This window comes from Delphinapterus leucas, chromosome 9 (genome assembly GCF_059928025.1).
Source record: "Delphinapterus leucas isolate spDelLeu-1000000601 "Yukka" chromosome 9, BTC_Dleu_Yukka2, whole genome shotgun sequence".
Taxonomy (NCBI): Eukaryota; Metazoa; Chordata; class Mammalia; order Artiodactyla; family Monodontidae; genus Delphinapterus; species Delphinapterus leucas.
The window spans coordinates 85,165,768-85,188,827 of NC_143137.1; the positions used below are offsets into that span (position 1 = coordinate 85,165,768).

The 23,060-nt window shown below is 35.3% G+C and overlaps 1 protein-coding gene across 1 annotated transcript in view; it reads right to left on the bottom strand.

Moving 5' to 3' along the window:
• RSBN1L (round spermatid basic protein 1 like) overlaps nucleotides 1–23,060 on the bottom strand; it is a 65,697-nt gene that overhangs the window by 19,886 nt on the left and 22,751 nt on the right. The window contains exons 2-3 of the mRNA XM_022554358.2: nucleotides 14,330–14,446; nucleotides 6,312–6,952 (exon numbers count right to left, since the gene is read on the bottom strand). Coding sequence (XP_022410066.1) covers nucleotides 6,312–6,952; nucleotides 14,330–14,446 — 758 coding nt within the window. The remainder of the gene's footprint in view (nucleotides 1–6,311; nucleotides 6,953–14,329; nucleotides 14,447–23,060) is intronic.

A 23,060-nucleotide genomic window follows, 5' to 3' on the forward strand; every position in this document is an offset into this window, starting at 1 on the left:
AAAAAATTATAAGAATATAATCCACACACTTTTCACAAAAAAGTAAATAGTACACCTTTTATTATGCGATACCTATTATATGGCAATATTATATAGCAAATAATCCAGTTTCCTCTATTACATGGAATAAAAGTAAATCTATAATAAGGAAAAAAGCCTCAATTCTCCAAAAATAATCTATCCAACAATTACAACTCAAAAGCAGTGGGATGGGAGAAGGAAACAGATAAGAGTTGAAAGAATCTCTAAATAGTCAAAATTACTGTCACAAAGGCCATGATTCACAGAAGGATACTCTTCTTACATATATGTTTCTACACTAGGCATAATTCTAACTAACATCTAAAATCATAAAGGATAAGAAACCACAAGTTTAGAAGAGAAAGGAGGGGCAAGAGGTAAGCACAGCTGCAGCTCCCCTAGGTCATCAATATTATAATATCATAATGACAAGCCTAGACTGAAAATAAAAGAGATAAGTTATGTTGTATATGCTCAGGAAAAGGATAAATCTTGGTCCTTACAACTGTATGCTTCCATTATCTAGAAAAACCACTAATCTGGAAAATCTCACATCCTGATGACGCTTGACATGAAATTACTGTATTTGCTTCAGTAAACATTCATCATACTATCAGTTTTCTGATGCAGTTAAAAAATTAAATTGGAAATACCAAAAAAATGTCACTGCTTTAAAACATGCCCTATATGCTTCCTAAAACGGAAATGTAGAGTTACAAAGAGGACACGTATTGTTCCTCCCAATTTAGGTATACTTCTCAAAAAACACAATAAAAGACAGAAATGATACTTATTCATATATTTGCAAAAGCTGTTGACAGATGTAACATTTTTAATCTAAACCTCCCCTGGAGTCTCCCTACCCAGCAAAAACCCTACCACCACCATGACTGTATTTTCACATTTCCCTTCATTTATTCTCTATAAATGTTTTAAAGGGGGGGTGGGGGAGACTGGAGAGCAGGAAATAAAAGACTTCTTGAACCCTCTGCCAGTAAGTGTCAATAACAAAATCTCAGAAGCTTTGGTTAATGGGAAAATAACTGTTACATCACGTTTAAACTAAACCCTATTCATTTTTCTTTACGTAAATAATCTTTAAAAAACAAAAACACAACCTTATGATTCTGAGTTTGGCTTGCTACAAAGAAAAAAGTAGCCTTTATGACAGGAAATACATTGCCAAAAGTAAATCTGTAAGTCTCAATACTGCTTTCTCTTATTTTACTTATAAAAACTGCTGCAACAAGGGAAGCGAATATGGACACATGTAATTCAAAAAACCATGAGGCATGACTCACTTGAAATAATGCTGTTTCCCAAAATGTATTCCCTGATATGTCAGTCCCTGAAGAGAGGATTCTATAGTCCAGTAAGTTTGGAAAACTCTTCCTGTTTGAGAGGTTCACCACACACTATTAAAGGCTAGGTTCTGAGAAGTCTCACAGTAAACAAACATAACTTATTTGGCCCAGTATTAGACAAACTATTTTGACTTCAAAACCTGTTTTTCTTATTTACTTGTTTTCTTTTAGCGTACCTATAACATCCCAAGATAGTAAAAATTCCACAGAATACGTTATAAATACTTTATACTTTATACAGTATAGTTATCCATAATAAATATAGAAGATATTATAGATGCTTCTAGCTAGTATCATCATTAATCCAAAGAAAACACAAAAACAGGACAGTTATTACAGCAAAAAATTGAGGGGGTGAGGACAGAAGAGGCTATTGGTTCAATTCTGGTGAGCTTTTTGGGGGGGAGGGCAAGAGGAAAGAAGGGAGTCTCGTATTTTAAAAAACAAGACCAGCTCACCACATTCCTACTGAGGCAATCTGAACATCTAACAAAAATATGTGTGCCACAAGGGGGAGCCATTCCCCATCACATCTGGCATATCCTTTCAAATTAAAACATATAACAAGAAATAACATATAATCAACATTTCAAAAATATCCATGTAACTATAACTAAAATAAGGAAAAAGTCTCTCAATTAGAACATCTGGTACCTGCCATAACAGATCAGTTCAAAAGCATTCAAGGAGGACATGACAAGCACAACTGGTCAAAATGAAAATTCAGTACAAAGGCTGGCAGTGGTCAAAGACGGTATGTCAAATCATGTTTACTGGCCTAGCATGGTGAATGACCCATGAATTCAGTAAATGTTAGTTCTCTCCCCTCATTTTGCAGAGAGGCAAGGCTAACAGATCCGACCAGATTTAATAACTGTTTCACTATTAAAATATTAGCCATTTAATTATGAGTTAACACTTGACATAAGTTATTTGCTACAAGCAACTCAGAACCAGGCTAAAATAAAAAATAAGATTTAGAGTTTGCGGGAGGGAAAAGGGTGATTAGAAGATAATTGCCCCAGTTTTCATATTCTCACAGTTCTTACTACAGAGTTTGGAGTGCATGCTGATTAAATATTGTATGGCAAGACAGAAATCTCAATTGTTTCTTGACAGATAAAACTCCTGTCTTACTTGCCTTTCTGTTTCCCTACCATCAAAGGCACAGGAGAACGATCAATGTCCAAATGAGTATTTGAAGAAAATACAGATGGTAGAAAAACTAAGACAGATGTGGATGAGTTCAAATGGCTAAAAACTCTTCCCAAGCATGTATGCTCACTTCTGAGCAATGTTACTGTGTCACTCCTATCATCAAGAAGTGAATCTGGGTTTGGCCTCATGACTTCCTTTGGCCAATGGGACATCAGCAAACACAAAACAAGCAGAGGCTTGCCCCCTCTTTCTGCTCTATTTACCCTGCAACTATCAACATGTGTACAAGCCCAGGCTAACCTGCTAAATGATGAGAAAAATGTGATTATCGCCCCAATCGACATTGCACCAAACCGCCAGACAAATAAGCAAGGTTTCCTAAGACCAACTGACCAGCAAACCATCAGACATGGTTGAGGCCATGCCGCCCCCAGCTGAGCTGACAAAGACTGTCCAGAGAGTCCAACAGATTGTGAGAAAAATCTTTAAGCCACTTAGTTTTGAGGGTTTCGGTTTGATTTGCAGCAAAATAACTGATATAGATAGGTTACAAACTTTCTACAAAAATCCATTTCTATTCTCAAATAGAATTTTATTTCATACAGTTTGATTGATATTATACCACTAACATCAGAAAAATGACATGACCTATAAGACAATATATAATTCTACCATGTCTTCAGATTCTTCAGGCAATCGGCAGGGATATAGATGAAGACGAAATATAGAATTATGCAAGTAAAAAGAATTCCAAAATCAAAGAACAGGATGTCTTGATCCTTTTGTCAGTATTGTGTGTGTGCATGTGCACGTGCATGTGTGTTTACATATATATACCCATACACACACAAAAAAATCTCAAGTTAACATGTTTCAAGGATAAAGGCTAAACAAATGCAAAAATGAATTTCTGTGACAACTACAGAGTATTATCACAAAGAAAAGCATTATCACTATAAAGATCATAGAAACACCTACATCTTACCTATACTGTCCTCTTTTAGTTTCTACAGAATTTAGGGCAAATTCTTTTCGCTGCTCTGGTTTTAATTAAACAAACAACCAAACAAAACTGGTCTGCAGAAAACAACTTCCTCAGTCTTCTAAGCTCTTAAAATAACAAGCAAAGTAAAAATCCAGTTTGAGGAAACATCAAATGACCAGTTCAGGAAAGCTTTTTGCTAGATACTCCTCTTCATACCATAGGAGTGGCTGGATCTGGAGGATACTGAGGTAAAGGCACATGGACTGTGCACAGGCAGCTTCCTGCCATGAAATCTAAAGCTGCAGAACTAAAACCAGTCCTTTGGCTTCCCTGGTGGCACAGTGGTTAAGAATCCAGCTGCCAATGCAGGGGACAGGGTTCGAGCCCTGGTCCGGGAAGATCCCACATGCCGCGGAGCAGCTAAGCCCATGCACCACAACTACTGAGTCTGCGCTCTAGAGCCCGCGAGCCACAACTACTGAGCCCGTGTGCCACAAAGACTGAAACCCGCACGTCTAGAGCCCATGCTCCACAACAAGAAGCCACCGCAATGAGAAAGCCCGTGCACCACAACAAAGAGTAGTCCCCGCTCACCACAACTAGGGAGCAGCAGCGAAGACCCAACACAGCCTAATTAATTAATTATTTAAAAGCAGTCCTTGCAGATCACATAGATAGGGGGCCAGAGCCACAACTGGTAACAAAGAGGATGCATCTGCCTAGAGTTTTCTCTGTGCCATACGTATTATCCAAGAACCCTAAGAGGTAATGGCAACCAGGGTAGGTGGCACTTCAAGGACTTGAGACCCACAACCTAGCCACACACTGGCATGATTAACAAGTCCCAGCATCACGTTGTATTTAATAAAAGGAAGCATGGTTTTCATGTTGTACATACTGCACAAATTAGGATGAAAATTATCATTTAATAAAAAATTAGTAATTCCTAACCTTAAAAGCTATCTGAAAAGCAAATGTAAGTATTGTGACGTTTAAAAGATGATGGAAATAACTTGCATAGTATGGCAGCAGAAAGTTTATGATACAGTGGAAACAAATCACATTGGAAGTCAAGAGGCCTACCATAAAACCTAGCACTTAGCAGACATAATAAATGAAAAACAAATGAATGATCTAATACCAAAAGACTTTGGGCAATTATTTCTTCTCTCACTGTTTCCTCATTGCTAAAATTAAATTGTAATGAAGAGTAAATGAGTTATTACATATAAAGTGCTTAGAATAGTCCTGGCAGTCAGCATTCAATAAATATAGTAGATACTATCACTAGATGACAGTCTAGTTCTACCACTAAACACAGGTGTAATCTCAGACAAATTATTAACCATTCTGAAATTCTATAAAATGACAGGGCTAGTGACAGATGCTCTACAGCTCCCTTTCGGCTCTAAAAAATATTTAAATTCCAATTCTCAAACATGTTATATAGGCAATAAGTACCCCCCACACACACATTAAAATTTTAAATACCAGTATATTTTCTAGACTTCAGTATATTACACAATGTACACCAAACATACTGTGGGGTGGGGGGTTGGTATGAGTGGATGTTATTGCATGTCCAGACTATCATTTAAGGTGGAGACTATAACTTGAACACATATCAAAAAAAGAAATATACTCAAAATAAGGAAAAGAGACCTGGATGAAGTTTAAGGAAATTCTGTTCTATTCCTGGCACTGTTGTGTAACCTGGCACTGAGTAACCTTAAAACCCTAAGTTACTCCTATCTACGTTTGTTTAAGTTGAGAAAGTTCGGGATAGATGATCACTAAAAGATCCCTTTGAAACTTTCTTCACTTTTTTCCTCTTTCCAAACTAGAATGTCAATTATTACTTACAATACCGAAAGTTTAGCACAAATAAATGTGAAAATTGGCTGATCTTTGACCTAAGCAGTCTCTGCTCTGAGTAACAATGCGCCAGACTTAGATGGGCCTACATTCACTTCCAAGAGCCAGTGGACTGGATTCTGCCTCTGCTTTTTTTTTTTTTTTTTGTGGTACGCGGGCCTCTCACCGCTGTGGCCTCTCCCGTTGCGGAGCACAAGCTCCGGACGCGCAGGCTCAGTGGCCATGGCTCACGGGCCGAGCCGCTCCGCAGCATGTGGGATCTTCCCGGACCGGGGCACGAACCCGTGTCCCCTGCATCGGCAGGCGGACTCTCAACCACTGCACCACCAGGGAAGCCCTGTCTCTGCTTTTAAAATAATCTATATTCTACAACACAGAGAAGGGTAGGAAATAGAAAGTAGCTCAATATATGCACTGGTCTGCTCATTTTCTCACATAATCACATATTTAACTGATGATTCCTTTGTATCACAATATATTTAATAGCCAACATTTATTCAGCACCTTCCACATGATGCATGCAATGCTAAGCATTAAAGCATTACTGCATAAAGCAAGAAGACAATTTTAAGTGATGTTCAAGTAAGAGAACTATTGTATGGACTGGAAAAATACATAGCGAAATTCATTTCACTTCCAAAATAAATCCACGGTAAAAAGGACAACAGAATCTTAATTATTTCACTGATTTTCTTTAAAAAAAAAAAAAAAAAACACAGATAAATAGAAGCTGAAATTTAACCTCTAGCGTTCACATCAAGAAAGTAATTTATTCTTAATATTCCCAAGAGGTTTCATTATATTCTTATCTCTTTATTTCAAACGTATAGCAAAATGAGGAACAAAGAACAGAAACTTGCCTAAAACATATAATTAAAAGTTAAAATAAAAAAACTAAAACCTCTTACCTGAGCATGAAAATTGGACATAGTTGTTGTCTCTATATCCTTCTTTCCCAATATCTCCATTTTCACTGGTGAATTGGGAAAATTAAATGAAAAGTAGTCTAAAAAATCAGGTAAATAAGTAGCTGCCCCATGAACAATACCCATTACATAGAAAGCTGCAGAGTTCTCGTTTTCACTGAACACCAGACCCACAAACTCTTCTGCAAACCTCTCCATCTCCACAGGAGACAGGTGGGAGAGTTCATTGCTGTAGGCGTGGATAACTGATGCACCTCCATTAGGCTGGTGCTCAATATGAATGAGCTGTTTGAACTCCAAAGTGTCCAACCTTTTGAGGTTGTTCTGAACCCGTGGCTCCTTTAATGAGACAAATGGAAACTCACTGTTCTCTGGAATTTTGGAATCATAGTTCTTGGTATCCAAATTCTTTCCACTGTAATCCTTTATGTTATCATTTAGGATGCCTTTGGCTTCTTGATCTTCAACATCAGACAGCAATCCTGAGCAGATGGTTTGAATAGATTTGCTATACATTTTTGGACGCTTCCGTTTTTCATTCTCTTTGTGTTTCTTTTTCTTCTTCTTCTTTGCCTTCTTAATTTGTAAGTCTTCTACACTTGTTTTTGGTTTCTCCTTCCCACCTGTTGGGAAACATTTTTTTTGAAACTCTGTATTTTAGTTTCTTTAAAAACCATGCTTTAGGAATTGTTTTATAATAAATAAGCAAAATTCATTCAGAATGAAGTTTATATTTGGGACTTGTTTTACACAGTATTGATAATCATAATTTAGTCAGGTTCTTTCCCTCTCTCTCCACACACACAGGCACACACACACAGAGGAAGGCTTAAGAAAAAGTTATGCCTAGAGTGCATGGTACCATTCTGACATGTAGCAGATGCTCAATCAGTATTTACTGAAGTAACGAAACGAATGCTTTAGAAACCATAATCTTCAAATTCTAAATACAGAAAGTCAGAAATGGAAAGATGAACAAAAGTCAATATGAACAATGCCCTGCAGATGCTTTCCATCGATATATATCATTTTTACTTTAAATTCTTAAAAATTGCATATAGGTGTCAAGACTTACAAATCATAAAAGGAGAAAAATACTTGCATAGTGTATCAGCAACAAACATAGCAATTCCTTAGCTTTTTACCATGTGTCCTCCTTGGTAAAGTACTCTTTCATCCAAAATGGGCTATGTTAGATCTACTAGAGTCTACAAAGTTTCCAGTGAAGACCTAACAAGGTACCATAAGAGATGACAAAATTGGAATCATTTATCATGTCCTAAGTACAAGTGATATCCATGTACTGGTAAAGAGGGAAATTTAAAAAAGGAAAGAAAGAAAGAAAAAGACATGGGTCATAGTAAGTTTATATATTAATGAGTTTCTGTAACCAAAGGCAAGTAGACCCTGGGCTCAGTAATTCAGAAATCCAAAGAATAAAAGATTAATCCACAGAGGCTATACAGCTATAGAATTTAAGTGTACATATATAAATACAACATTATCACAGTATACTTATTTCTATACGATAAGAAAAGAGAAAAGAGTAAACATCCTCACGAGAAAATATTATGCTTCCTAAGATAATATGAAAAAAGTCATTAAGATGACAGTTGAGGAAAGAAGGCATTCACTGTTTCCATCTGTTATTTCACTTTTATAGATAACGTGTCATGAATTAAGTTTTCTCAACCTGCTTCTTTAGCCAAATTCTTCCATCCTCACATATCTCTATTATCCTTTTCTGTCTCTGGTGAATGAGATGTCCTGCCTACTTCCCCAAAATAAGTCCATCCCATCAACTCCAAAACCCTTGCTTAAAGTTCTCTATCCTCTTCTTTTGACCATCAAACTTCTTATAAAAAACTGCAATGCCCAGTGCCTTCCCTTTATTAACTGACCATTCTTATCCCCTAAGTTCTGGGTCTGCTTCCAGTCTACTCAAATTTACTTTCCCAGAATGTTCATATATCAAATCCAATGATATTCTCTCAAATCACTCTTCCTGATCTCTCCAATGTTTTTTGTAATTACCCAACTCATCCTTGATTATTTTTTACTTCCATGATACTACTGCCTTAATTTTTGGTCTAAAAGCCTCATGACTATCTCTCATCCTTAATGCGGGAGCCATATTAATCATTCTATACGTTTTATATATTGCTTTGATCATGTTCATCCCTTGACTCAACTGCTTTCAAGCGTTCTCAAATACAACCTCTTCAGTCTGGAATCCAGAGTCAATGCCCTCAAGTACGCCATGCTCTGGTCCAATCTGCACTACTTATAATTTCTTATGAAACATACCTAGTCCTACTTTATCTTTCTACTACTGGCAAAGGCATTTTCTTTCCCTAAAATATCCTTGCCCTGCCTAGTACTTACTACTGAACTCTTTCTTACCCATCCTTTAAAGACTACTCTTACATCATCTTCTTCATTTTGTTTTCCCTCATCTTTGTAGTTGGAACTGAAATCACTTCACTCTAAACTCATGTTATTATATATTCTATATCTATGAATATGGTCATATAAAGTTATTATTTTTTCATTCATAGGATGCCTGTATAATAAACGTCCTTCAGGATACTGTATGAGTGAAACAAATAACTTTGATGAATTCAGAGTGAAACACTTTTTTTTACCAATCATCAAATCCCTCCTGGCATCTAGTACACTGCTACAGATGAACATTTAATGACTCCATGAATGCAAAGATTTCTCTCACCAGCAGACTACCTGAAGTTCATAGGTTTTTTCCCTTGTCTCCCATTCAGTCAGTTTTTCACCATATGAATACTATCACTAAATCCTAACCCTGAAACAACAACCATAAATATTCTCTCAAGTTCATAGCAATTCTTGAAAAAGCAAAGTTTAATGTTAATAATAAACTATCTCTTCTAAAAATTCATAAGTATGCAATGGAGACCAAATTGGTATCATTATGAAAAGCAAAACTAAAAATCTGTCAACATTATTGATTATGCAGGTTTGCAAAGTCATAAAATGCAACACTTAATACAGTGTTAATTTTCTCGAGTCTACATGTAAGTAGTTTTAAAATATATTAACAAATTCATACTTGCTACCCAGGTATAAACTATCAAAACATCAGATTCAGGTTAAAATCTTAGGAAAAAATTAATAATAAAAAGTTAAGGGCTTCCCTGGTGGCACAGTGGTTGAGAGTCCGCCTGCCGATACAGGGGACGCAGGTTCGTGCCGCGGTTCGGGAAGATCCCACATGCCGCGGAGCGGCGGGGCCCGTGAGCCATGGCCGCTGAGCCTGCGCGTCTGGAGCCTGTGCTCCGCAACGGGAGAGGCCACAGCAGTGAGAGGCCCGCGTACCGCAAAAAAAACAAAACAAAACAAAAAAAAAACCAGGGAGTTAATCAAAATGAAAGTTAAAAGAGGTTTATATTCAATATATGTAAGTAAAATCCAAATGAGTCAAGCAAAAAAGACAGTAGTGTATTAAAAAACAGGACTTAAAGTTTAACAGGCTTAGGTATAATTAATAACTAAACTGGAAATACATGTAAAATTGTACAAATTAAATGGTGTGCCAAAATAAGCAGAATTTCATTTGAATGAAAATATAAGCTTAATATCCTATTATATTTACAACACATATTTTAAAGTTAAAATAGTAAATATCCACTCATGTTACTTTAAAATAAAATAGGTATAACAGTTTGTCTATTTCTTAGTCACAAGGATGGATGAAAACAGTAGTAGTATAATAGAAACTGGAAAATACAAACTAATAAGAAATTAGTCAAGAGACTATTATATTGAGCGTCAAGTAATTAAACTTCCATGACAAACTACTCTGTAATTAAATACTAAAGTGAGCACAGTGCGCAGAAAAGAGTTAAACATAACACATCTGAGACTGCTACCCTCAGGCCTGCTTGCAAGGGTGGCCTCTGGCTGGTATCTGAGAACTTGTATTTTGGGAAGGTTACTACCATTCCCTGATAAGAGTGGCTCACTGTACCTGAACTGTTTGTGCAAACAATATGGTTTACGTTGAACACCTGTTTTCCTTCTGGAATTTTGCTACATGCTACACAGGGGGTGCCTATGTGACCAGCTCCCAGTAGACACCCTGACTATTGAGTTTCTAATGAGCTTCCCTGGTAGACAACATTTCACATATTTTATCACAATTCACTGCTGGAAGAATTAAGTGCATCCTTTGTGACTCCACTAGGAGAGGACTCTTGGAAGCTTGTGCCTAGCTTCCTCCAGAAATTGCCACACGTGCCTTTTCTCCTTACTAATTTTACTTTGTATACTCCACTATAATAAACCACAGCCATGAGTACAAATTTATGCTGAGTCTTGTGAATCCTCCCAGCAAATCATCAAACCTGGGGGTAGTCTTGGGGATCCCCCCTCAGTGGGTACAGGTAAAATGCATTCTTTACATTTAAATCAAATCAAGGCACTAGCCTTTACTAGGTAATTTTTAAAAAAGTTTTATACAATCTCTCACTCATTTAATATCTTGGAATGATACATGAAATGCAACAGATACATATGTAGGAAATTTTTAAATACTTAAGGAGATAAGATCATTTTGAATACTAATGTTTTTCTCTTATACTAAAAGGTATTTAAAGTACATATTTACTCTAAATTCATAATTCTTCAAACGGAGCCCAATAAATCAGAACTATAGTGTTTTTTTTAAAGGAGCCTGGTAAATACCTATAACGGAAAGAATTGCTAAGTAATATGGACCCTCAAAAAGTATAAAAGTATAAGGTTGATGGGAGACCCTCCCCACAAAGAGCCACACACATATGCACAGTGGACCTCAAACACACACATACACACACACACACCAAGTAGACACACACATGCACAGATAGCCAAAGAGAGAATGTGACACAGAGAGAAATGGAGACACATACACAGTCAGAAGAAAGAGGCACTCATACAGAGCCGGAAAAAACCACACACACAAACAGATAAAAAAAACAGCATGCGTTGTTAATGGCAAATTATTTTTTTAAAATCTTTAAAAATCACAAAATCACTGGAATTAATTTCCACTCCTAACCTTAGTATATTTTTAGTGTTAATAAAGGAAAAATAAAGGTTGCCCAGAGATACTGGATATGATTTCATATCTAATATGGGAAGTAATATATATATATATAATTCCATTATCATACACAGAAACAAAGCAGTAATTAGCTTAGCTATTTTCAACCTTTGGTCTTTGGGGAATGACTTTCCTTTTTTGGCACAGTAACATCTTCGCTCCTCCTGTCATGAATTACCTACCTGTGACCTTTAGTACACTACCAATAACCTTGAACACTGGCTTCTTTTCATCCCCTTTCTACCTGCTCGTCAGCAAGCTTCGCTGATATGCTATAATGATAAAATTTACTCTCAAGAATACTATAATCATAACATCCATGTTCTCACACCTTATCAATAAACAACAAAACGGCTGAAACACATAAGTGTACTCAGAAAAAGTAGTTGGTAGACATTAGATATAAAAGGATGAGCTAAATAAGCTTATGTTTCAAATTTATTTGTTCCTTTAAACTGTTTCTAATAAAGCAAGCTCCTATTTTATCAGTGAAAAACATTTACAAGATTTCTGCATCAATAAAACATTTCTGGCATGTATATAATCATGTACATATTTCTAGTCATAACACAGTTTTTAATGAAAATGTGGAAGAAATAAGACTGGTGTGGAGTAAGAGTTAGCTACTTTATTTTTTTCCCCCTTTTAAAAAAAAATTTTTTTTTTTTGGCCGTGCCCCGCAGCATGTGGGACCTTAGTTCCTGGACTAGGATCAAACCACTAGGACACCAGGGAAGTCCCATGGAGTGAGAGTTAGCATCTACTGTCAGATATTCAAGTGTCATCACCAATCAATCAATGCCTGCATCTGCCATAGCGTGCAATTGTTAGCATTATCAGAGGAGAAAATTTTAAGGAGAGAATAAAAGTTGAAAGCCATAAAAGAAAAAGGGACATAAAGTAGTAAATAATAGGATACTTACTGCCCCCACTTAACTGATTCTCTTGTTGCTCCAGGACACCAGTAACAAAGGATGCCTTTCCCTGATCATAAGGCTCACTTGGGAAATGGCCGGCCACACAAGCAGAACAAATTGTTTTTGCCAGATAGTAGCAATAGCTTACACTTACTCAGTGCTTACCATGGGACAGGCACAATTTCTCAAATTAATCATGTTTTTATTCATTTAATTATCTATATACTACCCACTAGGAGGGGAGATAGTTTTGTCATTGTTTTTAATCACAAGAGTTAATCTTTCATGTGTTTATAAGTAACATTCATAGCTACTTATTGAATACCTGAGGGCTAGACAACTGTACTTGGCACTTCCCCCTTACTTTACCTCATTTAATCTCTGCAACCCTGTAAGACAGTAATTATTATTTACCTCCATTTTACAATAAATAGATTTTCCTATGGTCATCCCAGAGGTCACCAATTTATTTCCAAATCTATCTCTTTTTTTCCCCTCTATCATCACTAGGTTTTAGTTTAGCTCGGTTCAAAATACCTCTTAAATTTTTCATTTACTTCAAAGTCAAGGTTACCACTGTATATTACTGGAAAATCTCCACTTTTCAGGCTATTTAAAATTCTGCTTGCACATGTAATTTCTAGGTTCACATACTTCACATTAATCGTATGTTAGGAATCTAACATTCAACCAAGTGACAGGAATTTACATCACTGTACAAACAGATAACACAATGACTATATGACTAAACCAATAAAAAATGACTATTTGACTAAACCAAGAGGGTAAAAATAAGAAAACATTTCAAGTGTTAATCATTAGCTGCTGTAGAGCACTAGTGTGATTATATTCAACTCCTGCCTCAAAGGCTTACAGTCTATTTAGACAACATAGATAAAATACACTTGCAAAAAAATAGAAGAAAAGGACCATGAGCATTCACCAAGTAGCCATCAACTTAAGCTCTGACATGTTTCTTCAAGGTCAAAAGAATTTTATAGAAAATAAAGTTCTGACAAGTATAAAATAGAGCTTAGACAAAGTGCCACCAAAGAACATCTGGAAACAAAGAATGAAATGAAATTATAGAATCTAATACTGTTTACCTTAAATAATATAAATTAACCAGTAATTTCATTGCACCTACAGTGCTATGGCCTTTTCTCCCTTATGCAGATAGAAAGGCTTATCCACACATAAATTCAATATGAAATTAATCAAAGTCAACGTGTTCTGATCCACAAATTGTTAACTTGATGAGGCAGCAAATGAATTTGCTAGCTATCTAGCAACCAAATGCCACTGATTCTTCTTACCTTGCTATCTGAGTGAATTTAAAACTATCCTTCTATCACAAATTCTCTCTGGAAAAGCTCAGATTTATTGACAGGATTTATATTATTACCTCACCATCCACCCCTATGTATAAACAACAACTAAAAATAGTTGTAATGAGAAAAAACAGGAAACAAAAAGAGGATATTCTTAAGCATGCAAGAAACAAACAGTAAAACAACACCTTCTTATTTAGCTCAGAGTAAAATGCTCCCTCTAAATCCCAGACTATGCTATGGTGATTATCATCAAATACTGGTAAGATCACTTCCTCCACCATAACTATCATGCTAAAAATTTCTTTAGCCTTTTATTTTAGATTATCTAAATATGGATAAAGACTAGTAATATAAACACAGAGTTAGAGAACCTATTTTCAAATAATTTAAGGAACCTTATAATTACCTTTAGTACTTTCTAATAACTCACTAAATAAATATACTAAAGACATATTACTACACAGATTAGAAAACCCCACTATTATATTTACTTTTCATAGTCTGACCACAAATGTTTATTCCCAGCAAAATTCAGCACCAAATAACATTTCTTACTTTAATCACTAAGCCAATACATATATACTGAACAATGTAACACAGTACAACTGAAATCACTTAATATAAACTTACTTTTCAGCAAAATCTTTACTTCTCCATTTTCTTTCTTGATCTCATTCATTATTTTATGCTTCTTTTTTTCTCTTTCCTTTTCTTTATCCCTTTCTTTAATTTTGTCTTTGATTTTATCTAAAAGACAAAATAAATATTTAAAAGTATTTTAAAATTTTATTTTTTTCATGAACTACAGTGAAATTTCTAGAATTACAACACACCAAGAAAATCAGAAAGAAAAACAAACATGCTTTTTTTTCTTTCTCTAAGGTTTTAGTTATTTATAAACTTCCTTTCATATATTGAACACTGGAATACATAATACATCATAAACTATCAAAATTTATCACTACACATTTTATTCTAAAGATTATTCTTCACATACTTCATGTCCAATACAACAACAAACTAACTTCAAATCACTTAAAGTAAGTGGCTAACTTTAATCGAGAGAGTAAACTACAACGGAAGAGGGGCTAATTTTGAAGCTGGGCATATCTGGATTGGTTAACATAACACTGGAAAAAATACTCATTCTCAATATTCTAATATGTAAAATAATGGTTGATATCTTTCTCATGAGTTACTACAAGGACTAAATGAAGAAAGATATAAAATGACTACCCAGAGCCTGGTATATATATAAGACTAGATGTTAGTTCCCTTATACTTGCACCTTTTAAAAAAGATATGACTGACATGGCTAACTGGTGATATTATGATATTAAAATAAAGGGTATAGGAACTCTAAGAATCATTGACCTGCATTCTAAAAATTCAAACTTTGTGTGTATAAAATTATTCGATGTCCTTTTAATTACTGTTGTTCAATCAAGCTCCTATGCACCCAGCAAAAGACGAAATGCAGAGGAGAATTTTAAAATAGTGATGAAATCCTTGTCTTCAAAAAGCTTACTACTGATTACAAAGCTATGATGGAAACACACAAAACTGCAAAAAGCCTGTAATGTAACACCCAAGATTATATAACATATATGCCAATTTCATAATTTCTTAAAATCCCTCCTTACTTCTCTTTCTATAAATACTACCCTAAGTTCAGGTCCTAGTCACCTAATGTTTAGATTACTGTCTTGATCAGCTCTGCAAACAGAAATATAATGGTTACCACATACGTAAATTTAAATTTTCTAGTAGTCACATTAGAAACAAAACAAAACTAGTGAAATTAATTTTAGTAATATTTTATTTAGCCAATATATCTAAAACATCATTTCAACATGGAACCAATACTAAAAACTTACTGAGATATTTTACATTCCTTTTTTCATAATAAGATTTCAAATTCCAGTCTATATTTTACACTTATGGCACATTTCAATTCAAAGTAGCTCAACTTTAACTGTTCAAAAGCCACATGAGGACTTCCCTGGTGGCACAGTGGTTAAGAATCCACCTGCCAATGCAGGAGACATGGGTTCGAGCCCTGGTCCGGGAAGATCCCACATGCTGTGGATCAACTAAGCCCATGTGCCACAACTACTGAGCCTGCGCTCTAGAGCTGGCAAGCCACAACTACTGAGCCCATGTGCCACAACTACTGAAGCCCGCTCGCCTAGAGCCCATGCTCCACAACAAGAGAAGCCACCGCAATGAGAAACCCACACACCACAATGAAGAGCAGCCCCCGCTCGCTACAACTAGAGAAAGCCCGCATGCAGCAATGAAGGCCCAAAGCAGCCAAAAATTAAATTAATTAATTAAAAAAAAAAAAAGCCACGAGTCTAGGGGCTACCGTACTGAAGGACTCTCCAAACTACTTAACTAGATAATTCTCAAAAAAGTTAAATCTATGTATTTAATAAACATTTTAAAACTTATTAATTTAAAAAACAAATTCAAACAAGATATTTTTACCTATCAAACTGACAAAGTGCTTTTTTTAAAGTGATAATACTCAAAGCAGATGAGAGGACAGTTGATGGCTGAGCAAACTAAAACAGGGATTCACTGACTTAACAAATACACATTGCTGAGTATAAGAAAAAGTTAGGGACACAGAGATGAAAAAGCTAGATAAAGTCCTCATATGTTCATATACAACTTATTCTAAAATTCTAGAATAGATTAAGCTGTTCTCACACTTCAGATTGGCTCACTACTCTTAATTTTTGCTGTTTTAAAGTCCTTGAAAACATGTCATAGGCTGTCATCCAGCCATAAAATGTCAGTACAAATAGCTGGAGCTCAGACACATATATAAGTTAATATTGCCTAAGTAACTACACATTTTTAAATGAACTAGTTATATATCATTAACCACAACTGAAGAAAATAGTCATCTGAAATGTCTCAGCATTTCTTTTCCCTATTAATCTTATTAACCTAAAAGTATTATTTCAATAATTATTAAACTTTTAGAAGTTTATTAAAGTATAATATACATACAGAAAAAAGCACATAAGTATACAGCTCAATTTTCACAAAAATGAACAGCACCCGGAACCCATCTCAGGTACCCCCTTCCAGTCTTTATTATGCAGCACTGCTAAGGGTAACCACGATCCTGACTTCCAACCCCACAGATTAAAATAATTATAGAATTTTAATGACATATATAAAGAATATGATACACTATAAACCATCACAGTCACAAAACAAATTTTTTTCAGAATAAAATTAAACTAGTTTCTCAGGAAATAAAACTATAATATAATATGACCCAATTTTTATAGACTTTATTTATAAATATACTTATTTATAGACATTATAGACTTTATTTTTTAGAGTAGTTTTAGTTTCCCAGCAAAATGGAACAGAAGACAGAGATCTCTCATATATACCTCCTGCCTCTACACATCACAATTTTTTAAAATTTATGATTAATATACACATTCAGAAAACAGACTGAAAGATAACAGTGCAAATCATTAAAAGCCATTACTTTTATTTTTTTAACATCTTTATTGGAGTATAATTGCTTTACAATGGTGTGTTAGTTTCTGCTGTATAACAAAGTGAATCAGGTATACATATACATATATCCCCATATCCCCTCCCTCTTGCGTCTCCCTCCCACCCTCCCTATCCCACCCCTCTAGGTGGTCACAAAGCACAGAGCTGATCTCTCTGTGCTATGCGGCTGCTTCCCACTAGCTATCTATTTTACATTTGGTAGTGTATATATGTCTCTCACTTCGTCCCAGCTTATCCTTCCCCGTCCCCGTGTCCTCAAGTCCATTCTCTATGTCTGCGTCTTTATTCCTGTCCTGCTTCTAGGTTCTTCAGAACCTTTTTTTTTTTTTTAGATGCCATATGTATGTGTTAGCATACGGTATTTGTTTTCCTCTTTCTGACTTAATTCACTCTGTAGGACAGACTCTAGGTCCATCCACCTCACTACAAATAACTCAATTTCATTTCTTTTTGTAAGCCATTACTTTTAAGTGGCAAAAAGTCTCTAAGTTTCTGTAATAGGAGCATATTAGTTTTGTAATACAGGAAAAGGGGTTTTGAAATATGCCTTCAAGTATGGTATTAAATAGTTCAAGTAAAAATAAGTTGAAGGTGTGAAGTCATTATACAAAAAACACCTATGGAAACAAAAACAGTGGCATAGTCAAGACTATAAGAGTGACTGACGACATAACTGCATTTACCTCCTACCCTATACTACACCCAAAACCTTCAAAGCAAAGGAAGCAAAAACAAATCAGTCTATATATACATAGTAGAAAAGCATTTCTTTCTCTTTTTCTTTTTTTTAAATAAAGACTTTATATTTTTTGGCTGCGTCGGGTCTTAGTTGCGGCACGTGGGTTTCTCTCTAGTTGTGGCCTGAAGGGTTTTCTCTCTCTAGTTGTGGCACCGGAGCTCCAGAGCACATAGGCTCTGTAGTTTGTGGCACGCATGCTCTCTAGTTGGGGCCATAACAAGTCAGAACCTCACTGTCTATAAAACCTCAAGTCTGCTGCTACCACACTGTCATGCATTCATATTTATAAAAGCCACTTCGAGGTCTTTTCACAAGGAAAAGACTCCCTGCCATCAAGTTTACAGTTATACATTGTTCTTTAACAAGTGTCATTCTTAGTTTTTACTTCTTTTCATGACCAATAATTTGTACAGTTTTATCCTTCATGATTTAATCTAAGGCTTGGAAAGAATTTCTAGCTCATCTTCCCATCACAATTCTTAGAATAAAAGTGAGAATTATTCCACCATAAGAACAACAAATTATCTGTTTTGAAAAGCCCAATTTAACATAAGGACACTTTTTATTTGAAAATACAAAGGGGGATAGGGGACAGACGGAACACAGATGCTAAGAGACCCATGATATGATTTGAATTTAAAGATGCAAAAGGAATCTAAGAATGGAGGGAAAGAGAAGGAATAAATAAGTCATTATCAACTCACAACATACTTTAAATTATATATGTGGAAAAACACACATGGGCTAAAGACATACCTTATACGTAGAAGTTAAGATATAAAAAAGAAAGCTGATGAAAATAATTTCAAACAAAATATAAATGGGATTTTCAAACATATGGTCAACTTATGATTTAGCAGTATATGCCACATATGCATCAATGTAACATGTATTTCACTCACCCAATACATTTCTATTGAGCATTTACGTGTATGAGATAAAAATGAGTAATAGTGCTGCACTAAAGAATGTTAAAATCGACAAGGTATCAGTTGATTTTTATTATAAGTACCACTTTGGAAACCAGTTCTTAAATAACAAAATAAATGTTTTCGTCTGATTATAATAAAATTCACTTGTCTCCACAAGTATTAATGTCATTATAATAATGTAGGGATGAAAAACACACACACACACACAAGTATTATATGAACTGCTCCAGTAAGAAAGCAAAACATAAAAAGTTTTGTAAATACTTTTAAGAGACTGATCAAATAATACATCAACAAACCATTCATCTGGAATCTTCAGAATTAATTCACAGATTTCCAGATAACAGGAGATTGCCACCCATTTTTTAACAGTTCTAATTACTTTAAAAAATGTACTACATACATCCCTGCTTTCAAAAATATAAGAAATATAATTTACTCTTTTCATTTTGACAAAAATTTTAACTCTCACTGTCATCCTCATATTGGCCTCAAAAACAGAAGAAAAAATTAACTGTTCAAAACTAAATAGCAGCTGAGAATCATTTCATTTTTATTGTCTCACCTGTCTCTTATCACTTCAGGTAAAAGACGTGACAGCTCTAACTTCTGGCAGTCACTGATAGGCTCATTCTCATTTGTTCTGTGCTAAGAAACCAGACCAGGTCCATTGTGCTATAATACAGCAAGCAGGTTCTCTATATCACACCGTATTCTAGTTAGTTACAAACATATCTTTCTTCTTAGCATCATTCCTAACCCCACCAGTGTACATTCCTTGAGGGTAGAGAAGGCTCTCCCTCAATAAATGCTTGTTCAATGCATGAAACGAGTCCTGTAATAAAAGTGAGAAATTACTGTTATTTTCTACAGTACATCATGACTTTCTCTCCAATAAGGTGCTCCAGGTTGATCTTTGTTAATCCTTCCTTCTTTTCCATGGCAAGGAAGGGAATTCTTAGTCCTGAAAGTCTTTCAGTAGTAGTTCTTCAAATGTATATCCCTTTTCTAACTGACCTGGTCATTTCTGACAAACAGTTCTAAGATTTAATAAAGCTATTCCTCCAATAACAGTAGGGATCCAAAATTTTTCTGGGTAAGTCTCAATAAAGACAAATAATTTTCCCCAAAAGACAGTGGGCTGATTTCTTTTTTATGCAGAGTTCTTTTTATATAAAGAACTTTCACAATTTACCACCAAAAAAAAGAAAAATTAAAAATAGAAAAATAAAATTTTAAAAAGAAAATAGGAAAAGATACAAGGGACACAAAACAAGCAAATTTCAAAGAATGCTAATGTCAAACATGAAGAAAAGCTCAATTAAAATAACATGAAATCATTTCTTCACCTATCAAATTGACCATTTTTATTGAGATATCACTGACAAACAGCACTGAATAAGCTTAACGTGTATACAGCATAATGATCTGACTTACATACAGGACGAACTGATTACCACAGTAAGTTTAGTGAATATCCATCATCTTACATGGACACAAAATTTTTTAAAAGACCAATTTTCTTAAAAATAACAGTAACCAGTGCTGCTTGGCAAAGGTGAAGCGAAATAGGCACTTCTACACAGTGATGAGCATAAACTAATAGTCTTTACTGGAGAGCAATTTAACAATATGTTGGAAAAATATTAAAACTCATCATTCCTCTGATCCCACAATTCCACAACTAAGATTAATAAAAAGAAAACCAAGCCTGCACAAAAATACACATACAAGGGTCTTCATCCCACATTATTTTTAACAGTGAAAAACTGTAAATAACAAATGTTTAATAATGGAGATTGGTTAGATAAATTTGGTTATATTCAGAAATGGAAAATTATGAAGCCATTAAAAATCATGTTTAAATAACAGTTAACATCATGGGGGAAATGTTCATGATACGTTAGACGAAAACTGCAAGTTGATATATGTAAATGTAAATCTATAAAAGGATCCCAAATCTGACATATATATGTATACTGTGTGTATATATATAAACACACACACATATACACACATTTATGTGTATACATCTGTATATGTATGTATACACACACACATACGCACATACAGGGATCTTAAAACAAGGGAAATTGTTTACAAGTTTATATAAGAAAGAGTTGGACTTCCCGGTTCTCCCACCCTCACCCCAAACATTCAAGTGATCATTTCAATCTCACCCTTTAAGACAAACACTGAAACTTTCATTTTCTGTAGGAACTGAACAGGCCTCAAAGCTCAGGTACCCTAGGCAAGGCAAAGACAAGCTGATTGTACTTCCCTAAAATACTCAAGCTGAATTGAATCAGGAAATTTAAAAAACAAGAACTTTTAAAAATTAAAAAGACAATAGCAAAACAGAAAGGCTTAATTAAAAGGTTGGAAGAGATAAAGTTTAGATAATCTTCCAAAAAGCAGAGCAACAAGACAAAGAAGTGAAAAATAGCAAAAAAATAAGGCAACACAAAGGATCTATTCAGGAGATCTAATATCAAATTAACTGAAATTTCAGAAAAAGAAACCAATTGCATAAGGAAGAAAAATATAAATAAATAAATAAATAAATAAATAAATATTTCCCATAAAAGATCAGTCTCCAGAATGAAGATTCTTCAAGGGATGAGTACAAAGAATGGACTTCACCACTGTAGCCCCTCTGGCCCCAAACACACCAGGCACACCCTCATGAAATTTCAGTATACTGGGGATAAAAAAAAGATCTTAAAAGCCTCCAGAAGAAGCGGAAAAAAAAAAAAGATCGCATATAAAAGATCAGGTAACAGTGTGGAACTGGACTCCGTCAATGCAACAGTAGACGCTAGAAAGTAATACAGCAGTAACTTCAAAATTCGTAATGAAAATATTTTTTAACCTAGAATTCTAAAATCTGCCAAACTATCAATCAAGCATGACGGAAGACATTTTCAGACAAGCAAAAGTTCAAAATTTTTACCACACATGCATCCTTTCTGAGGAAGTTACATGAGGGCATGCTAAGTAAAGGAGTAAACAAAGAAGGAAGAAGACATGAGACCCAGGAAACAAGGGACCCAGAGCACAGGAGAGCAACACAAGAAAATATCAGTATGAAAGCTGTGCAGCTGGCTTAAAGGGTAACAGTTCAGGTCGAAACACAGGAATGGAGAACTGCAGAAACAAGGCCCCCCAGGAATAAAGGGGAATTGCCAGATCACCTCTTATCACACAACAGAGAATAACACAGAAAATGAAGCAATAAGTATATATGTAAATAAAAAAGAGAGGTAATTTTTAGCTACATGAAAACCAAGAAAGCCACAGAGAAAAGGATCTCTGATCTGCACTGAACAGTGTTTGCAAAGTCACAATAAGCCCTGATTATTGCTTCAACTAAGGTTTATGAAATTATCAGAGATAGGAAAGAAGCTAAATTTTAAAGTGCTAAATTCTTATTTATTTTAACAAGAATGCAATATACGTCTAAAACTGATTGATTCAAAAATAAAAGGCAGAATGAGCATTTTATTTAGAAATTTGGAATTAAAAGGAGATGAGAATTAAGAATTACAGCCGGGGGACGGATGGATAGGGAGTTTGGATTAGCAGATGCAAATTATTATAAATAGAATGGATAAACAACAAGGTCCTACTGTACAGCACAGGGAAGTATATTCAATATCCTGTAAAAAACCATAATGGAAAAGAATGTGAAAAATAATATATATATGTGTATATATATATTTATGTATACCTGAATCACTTAGCTGTACAGCAGAAATTAACACAACATTGTAAATCAACTATACTTCAATAAAATAAATTTTTTAAAAAAGAGTTACAGGGCTTCCCTGGTGGTGCACTGGTTAAGAATCCTCCTGCCAGGGCTTCCCTGGTGGCGCAGTGGTTGGGAGTCCGCCTGCCGATGCAGGGGACACGGGTTCGTGCCCCGGTCCGGGAAGATCCCACATGCCGCGGAGCGGCTGGGCCCATGAGCCATGGCCGCTGGGCCTGCGCGTCCGGAGCCCGTGCTCCGCAATGGGAGAGGCCACAACAGTGAGAGGCCCAAGTACCGCAAAAAAAAAAAAAAAAAAAAAGAATCCTCCTGCCAGTGCTGGAGACACGGGTTCGAGCCCTGGTACAGGAAGATCCCACATGCCATGGA